The 7,500-nt window shown below is 48.0% G+C and overlaps 1 protein-coding gene across 1 annotated transcript in view; it reads right to left on the bottom strand.

Moving 5' to 3' along the window:
• The window catches only part of LOC143289321 (von Willebrand factor D and EGF domain-containing protein-like), a 60,839-nt gene that overhangs the window by 21,438 nt on the left and 31,901 nt on the right, over positions 1 to 7,500 (bottom strand). The window contains exons 13-17 of the mRNA XM_076598321.1: positions 5,098 to 5,161; positions 4,584 to 4,753; positions 3,284 to 3,513; positions 1,383 to 1,485; positions 52 to 136 (exon numbers count right to left, since the gene is read on the bottom strand). Coding sequence (XP_076454436.1) covers positions 52 to 136; positions 1,383 to 1,485; positions 3,284 to 3,513; positions 4,584 to 4,753; positions 5,098 to 5,161 — 652 coding nt within the window. The remainder of the gene's footprint in view (positions 1 to 51; positions 137 to 1,382; positions 1,486 to 3,283; positions 3,514 to 4,583; positions 4,754 to 5,097; positions 5,162 to 7,500) is intronic.

Raw genomic sequence — 7,500 nt, forward strand, 5'->3', positions numbered from 1 at the left:
GCCCTGCCCTGTCCTGTCCTGTCCTGCCCTACCCTGTCCTGTCCCACTCACCCTGGGTAGGAGGCAGAGGACAGGCCAGTCTCCCACTGCTGAGAAACTCCCCCTCCAGGGTGACACTGGACTGTGTGCCGTCAGCCTGCCGGGTGGGACACACACACACACACACACACACACACACACACACACACACACACACACATGTAATCACACACACACACACGTGTAATCACACACACTCACACACACAAACACACACACACCCACACACACACGTGTAATCACGGGCATACACATGCACGTGTAATCACACACACACACACACACACACACACACACATACATACATACACATGTAATCACATACACACACATGTAATCACCACACATTGATGTAATCACGCACACACACACACACACACACACACACACACACATACATACACATGTAATCACACACACACACACACACATGTAATCACCACACATTCATGTAATCACACAGACACACACACACACACACACACACACACATACACATGTAATCACACACACACATGTAATCACACACACATTCATGTAATCACGCACACACACACACACACACACACACATGTAATCACACACACACACACACACACACACATACACGTGCAATCACACACACATACATGTAATCACACACGCACACACTCGCACACACACGCACGCACGCACTCGCGCATACACACACTCACATGCGCACGCACACACATGCAAACATACACACACACGCGCGTGCGCGCATGTACACACACATACACGCAAACACACACACACATGTATACTCACGCACGAGCGCGCACACACACACACACATTCACTCACATACATACATGCACACTCATACGCACATACATATACACACATGCACAAACACACACACACGGACACGCATACACACTCACTCACATGCACACACTCACACAAACATATGTACACGCATATACAAACACATGCACACACACCCATGCACACGCGCGCGCGTACACACACACACACAGAGTAACACACCATACAACTACAAGCACAAAATAGTAAAGAGTGGTAACTCTCTCCATTCACAAGGTACACAACTTCAAGTCAGTGCTGCTTACGCTATCGATTCAGCTAGCACACGGGTAAATAAAAGGTACATTGGAACAAACCCAGACACTTCCTTCAAAAATGGAAGCACCGGGCCTGTCCTTATACCGATCATCTGACATGTGCACAACACGCACAACACTGCACAACATGAATAAACATAAAACAAAATAACGGTACTACAATTGAAGATGTATTCAAACCAAACAAAACAACACCAAAACCTATCATAGCTCACCAGATGTGACGTCATAACTCACCAGACGTGACGTCACACTGCACATCAGCGTATCCGTCAACGCAATATTAGTGACGTCAATGAAGATCTTTCTGCACGGTCGCTGATTGACGTCACAAGTATTCCTGCGGATGATTACAACAGCAACCATCATTAGTCATGGTTATTAATTTTAGTTTGATAACTTGGGCGACTGCAGCGACTATCATTAAGGATGTGATGATGTTCGTCCATCGGATTCGAAGATGACCATGGCTTCAAATATCAGATGGAAGACGGGCGCAATAGCCGAGTGGTTAAAGCGTTGGACTTTCAATCTGAGGGTCCCGGGTTCGAATCACGGTAACGGCGCCTGGTGGGTAAAGGGTGGAGATTTTTCCGATCTTCCAGGTCAACATATGTGCAGACCTGCTAGTGCCTGAACCCCCTTCGTGTGTATAAGCACGCAGAAGATCAAATACGCACGTTAAAGATCCTGTAACCCATGTCAGTGATCGGTGGGTTATGGAGACACGAAAATACCCAGCATGCATGAACTACGACAGAGTCATCGGCAAGTCGATGTTGATCGTGTAACGGAAAGAAGAAGAAGAAGAAGATCGGTGGCTGTGGGTCCGGAGGTGACTGATGAGGCCAATCCAGGTCCTGAAGACTCGCCCACATGTGGGACACAAGTGAGTGGGTGCTGTCATGGTAGTGGATGTTACTCGGGCCTTGCGCACAGCACGCTTTCGTTGCGCCTCGGTGATGCGCCTGGCTTCAGCTGACACGGGGCTCCTGTGGTGATCTTGTTGTTCCAAGCTGCACAGTCCAGAGCAAGCGTCTCCCACGTGTTGGGCGGTGTGATTTGAAGTCATGACTTCCGCTTGACTTGGATTAACGTGAGGGAGAGTTGCACAGGACATAACGTTAACACCTTAACTGTTAAACCTTGGTTGAAACGAGATCACGTGTTTGAAGTACAGTGACTTTTGAGTATTTGAAGGGCTAGCTCGACGTTCCGACATTAGCCTGGTTGCCTGACCAGCACAGGTGAGGAGGAGTTGTGCAGTCCCTTCCCCACTCTCTCGCCTACCGACGCTCTCAGTCCCACAGGTGCAGATACTGCCACGTGTAGGACGGCCTCGGTAGGTGCAGGTTTTTTTCTTCGGAGTTCCGCCTCCTAGGAGGACTTCCAGCCAAGGATAAGAGCTCCCACTGCCCTTTGGTCATCCTCTTCCGCCTTCACAGCCGTTGGGAAAGGTTTCCTCCTCCGCCTGGTCCGTCGTTGGGAGACTTCACATGCGGCAGGTAGTACTGTTTGTTTTGTTTTTGTATTTTGTATTTCTTTTTATCACAACGGATTTCTCTGTGTGAAATTCGGGCTGCTCTCCCCAGGGAGAGCGCGTCGCTATACTACAGCGCCACCCATTTTTTTGTATTTTTCCTGCGTGCAGTTTTATTTGTTTTTCCTATTGACGTGGATTTTTCTACAGAATTATGCCAGGAACAATCCTTTTGTTGCCGTGGGTTCTTTCACGTGCGTTAAGTGCGTGCTGCACACGGGACCTCGGTTTACCGTCTCATCCGAATGACTAGCGTCCAGAACACCACTCAAGGTCTAGTGGAGGGGGAGAAAATATCGGCGGCTGAGCCGTGATTCGAACCAGCGCGCTCAGATTCTCTCGCTTCCTACGCGGACGCGTTACCTCTAGGCCATCATTCCACATGGTTACATGGTACCAGTAGCATGCCCCTGACCTGACAGCCTTTCAGTACTTATCGATGGTGTAGATACCTTTGCTGATTCAATGTTATGTAATCCCACATACGATTGAGCGTGAGAGATGCAGCCCACGAACGCAGAAGAAGGAAAAGAAGAAGAAGAAGAAGAAGAAGAAGTCTGTGATATATTGTCTGTAAGTACAATATATAAAACCATACCCTTGGAATCCCCGTACTCGGATAAGTTGAGGGCCTCTTCCTTCCAACAAGTCGCAGTTGTCTCCCATGTATCCAGAATGACACACGCACTTTCCTCTGACGCAACGGCCGTGACGCGCGCAGAAGACGCTGCAAACGTCAGAGGAATATTCCGGTCTGAGGACGTTGCGGCCGTTGGTGTCTGTGACGTAATTGGCCGGGTTTTCGGCCAGGGTTATCTGGCACTCTGTCTGGAAGGCGGAAACGGCCGCTTCCAGAAAATCGTAGCTGTCTGCTAGCTGAAAGAGAAGAGAAAAGAAGAGAGAGAGAGAGAGAGAGACAGACAGAGACAGAGAAAGCGAGCGGTAGAGAGAGAGAGAGAGGGAGGGAGAAGCCAGTTAATCAACTGACTATGGTTGATAATTGTTGGTTAATTGTTTGATAGATTGGTTTATTTGTTGATTGGTTGGTTGGTTGGTTGGTTGATTGATTGGTTGATTTTTTTAATATCATAATTATTTACTTATGTAAGCTTACCTATTATTTATTCATCTTTTTTTTTCTCAAGGCCTGACTAAGCGCGCTGGGTTACGCTGCTGGTCAGGCATCTGCTTGGCAGATGTGGTGTAGCGTATATGGATTTGTCCGAACGCAGTGACGCCTCCTTGAGCTACTGAAACTGAAACTGAAACTTGGTTGACTGATTGATTGAATGGCTGATGCTTGATCGGTTACCAGGAAGTCGTAATTATCAACCCAGTGAGGGGAAAAGAAAAGAGAGATCGTTTAATTGACTTATTATTTTTTGTTAATCGTTGATTAAGTGATTCATTGATTGATTAATGGTTGATCGAGTACTGAGAAGTCATAATTGTCTACACACACATACATACACACATATATATATATATATATAAATATATAAAAATGAATAAACACACACAAAAACCCTCAACACACACACACACACACACACACACACACACACACACACACACACACACACACACACACACACACACACACACACACACACACACACACACACACCAACACACGCACACCACAACACAGACATACACACAGACATTCGCGCACACACACACACACTGTCTCAAGACACACACACACACACACACACACACACACACACACACACACACACACAACAACACACACACACACACCACAACACATACACACATACACACACACACACATCTTTACGCACACACATACACACACACACACACCACAACACACACAAACACACACACACACACACACACACACACACACACACACACACACACACACACACCTGCACGTCCAGCACGCAGTCTTGCAAGAGGAAGTCAGTAAGTTGAGTGAAGGACTGGCACACAGACCACAGCTGACTGGAGCTGAGAGCCTGCTGGCATCTGGCCCCGGCTTCTGTCTTAGTGATGCCACTCGGCGTAGGCCACACCTTCAGACTGGTCATGTGGAAGTCTGAGATAGCATCACAGAAAGGGTTAAGGCATCGTTCACACTAAGCCCAGCTGGTTGCCATCAGCCTAACACAGCAACACACTTCAGTCAGACACACACAGCCAGTTGCCGTCAGCCTGACACAGCAGCAACACACTTCAGTCACACACAGCCAGTTTCCGTCAGCCTGACACAGCAACACACTTCAGTCACACACACACAGCCAGTTGCCGTCAGCCTGACACAGCAGCAACACACTTCAGTCACACACAGCCAGTTGCCGTCAGCCTGACACAGCAACACACTTCAGTCAGACACAGCCAGTTGCCGTCAGCCTGACACAGCAACACACTTCAGTCACACACAGCCAGTTGCCGTCAGCCTGACGCAGCAAAACGCTTCAGTCAAACACAGCCAGTTGCCGTCAGCCTGACACAGCATCAACACACTTCAGTCACACACAGCCAGTTGCCGTCAGCCTGACACAGCAGCAACACACTTCAGTCACACACAGCCAGTTGCCGTCAGCCTGACACAGCAACACACTTCAGTCACACACAGCCAGTTGCCGTCAGCCTGACACAGCAACACACTTCAGTCACACACAGCCAGTTGCCGCCAGCCTGACACAGCAACACACTTCAGTCACACACAGCCAGTTGCCGCCAGCCTGACACAGCAACACATTTCAGTCACACACAACTAGTTGCCGCCAACCTGACACAGCAACACATTTCAGTCACACACAGCCAGTTGCCGTCAGCCTGACACAGCAACACACTTCAGTCACACACAGCCAGTTGCCGTCAGCCTGACACAGCAACACACTTCAGTCACACACAGCCAGTTGCCGTCAGCCTGACACAGCAGCAACACACTTCAGTCACACACAGCCAGTTGCTGTCAGCTTGACACAGCAACACACTTCAGTCACACACAGCCAGTTGCTGTCAGCTTGACACAGCAACACACTTCAGTCAAACACAGCCAGTTGCCGTCAGCCTGACACAGCAACAACACACTTCAGTCACACACAGCCAGTTGCCGTCAGCCTGACACAGCAACACACTTGCTGTCATCTACGGCGCAAACGAGTATCACTGAGGTTCACGTTACGAGTATCATTGAAGAGTTCCGTCCCTTGGACCAGCCCATCAACCTCATCTGTGTGCTCGCGACACGACAAAAAAAAAAAAAAAAAAAAAAAAAAAAAAGCAAGCAAGCAAGCAGCAGTTTGGAGACGGCTGGTGGCCAGTGTTAACACCGGCATACATGGTAGGAAAGCGTAAAAACACGTGCGCACAATTCTCGGCCAGCTGCTGATAGCAACTGGTTGGGCTTTGTGCGGGCGTAGTAACCTAAGGGTCTCTAAGCCTTTACCAACCATCGGGACAGAGTATTCATCATGTCCACTGTGTCTTGGGTTCGGAGGAACGTTGGGCCTAATCCTTTCCTCCCGCCCAAATGAGAGAGGAATGAATTTTCGCCTCAAGGTGATATCTATTCATGTGCATATTTCGTGGTTTAGAAAAAGACTCTAACCTTATGAGTGTGTCATCGAAGACTGCATACCTTTAACTCACTCAGTACGGCCAGTCCTCTCTTCTCCTCTACACAGACCCCTCGGATGTCCAGTGGGTGTCTGAATGACCCAACCTTTAGCTTCCGTGGTCAGAATTGTGGTATTCTTTGTCAACATTCACCTCTTCAGTATAAGAGCCTTCCGCTTGCAATATTTTGATGATGGTAACTGGGGTGAAACGCTGTTAACGTCGTCTCTTTCGCCGTTCGTATGGAGAGAGTTAAAATGTTTGGAGAAAATTTGGGACCAAATTCTGAAACTCTGAATGTATTGCATTCCAGTTCACTGCATCGCATTGTATTGTGTTGTATTACTTATTTCTTGCGAATAAAGAAAAAACACAATGTGTAGTGGTATTGGTGATACGGGTGCACTATTGAACATTTAGAAATTTATTTGTATGATAGTCAGTCGTGTTCGACTGTGACCATCATGACCACCAGAACAGTAGAGGAGGTCACTGCTGTCCCGACTATCCGGACAAGAATTTGATTGTAGTGGAGAGTGTCTTGCCTCAAGTTACATCCCCCACTCTCTCGGCCAAAGAGGGTTTTAGGACAGCCGGTATTGGGGATGGTTCCCAAAGGCCAACTAGCCCTCAAGGCTGCAGCACTAAGAGCCAGTGCAATCTTGCCTCCTTGTTTGAGAGTCATAGTCCTTCACAAAAGTGAAGTGGAGTGATGGCCTGGAGGTAACGCGTCCGCCTAGGAAGCGAGAGAATCTGAGCGCGCTGGTTCGAATCATGGCTCAGCCGCCGATATTTTCTCCCCCTCCACTAGACCTTGAGTGGTGGTCTGGACGCTAGTCATTCGGATGAGACGATAAACCGAGGTCCCGTGTGCAGCACGTACTTAGCGCACGTAAAAAAAACAACCCACGGCAACAAAAGGGTTGTTCCTGGCAAAATTCTGTAGAAAAATCCACGTCAATAGGAAAAACAAAAACTGCACGCAGGAAAAATACAAAAAAAAAAAAAGGGTGGCGCTGTAGTATAGCGACGCGCTCTCCCTGGGGAGAGTAGCCCGAATTTCACACAGAGAAATCTGTTGTGATAAAAAGAAATACAAAATACAAAAAATACAAAAAAGGCTAAGCTGTGAATGATTCTCCATTGCAACATAGAAAAACGTACAGCTCACACTTTGCTGTTGGCCCAACTGTAAACTTCAGTCAATCTGTGATAATA

The sequence above is a fragment of the Babylonia areolata genome, chromosome 13 (genome assembly GCF_041734735.1).
Source record: "Babylonia areolata isolate BAREFJ2019XMU chromosome 13, ASM4173473v1, whole genome shotgun sequence".
Taxonomy (NCBI): domain Eukaryota; kingdom Metazoa; phylum Mollusca; class Gastropoda; order Neogastropoda; family Buccinidae; genus Babylonia; species Babylonia areolata.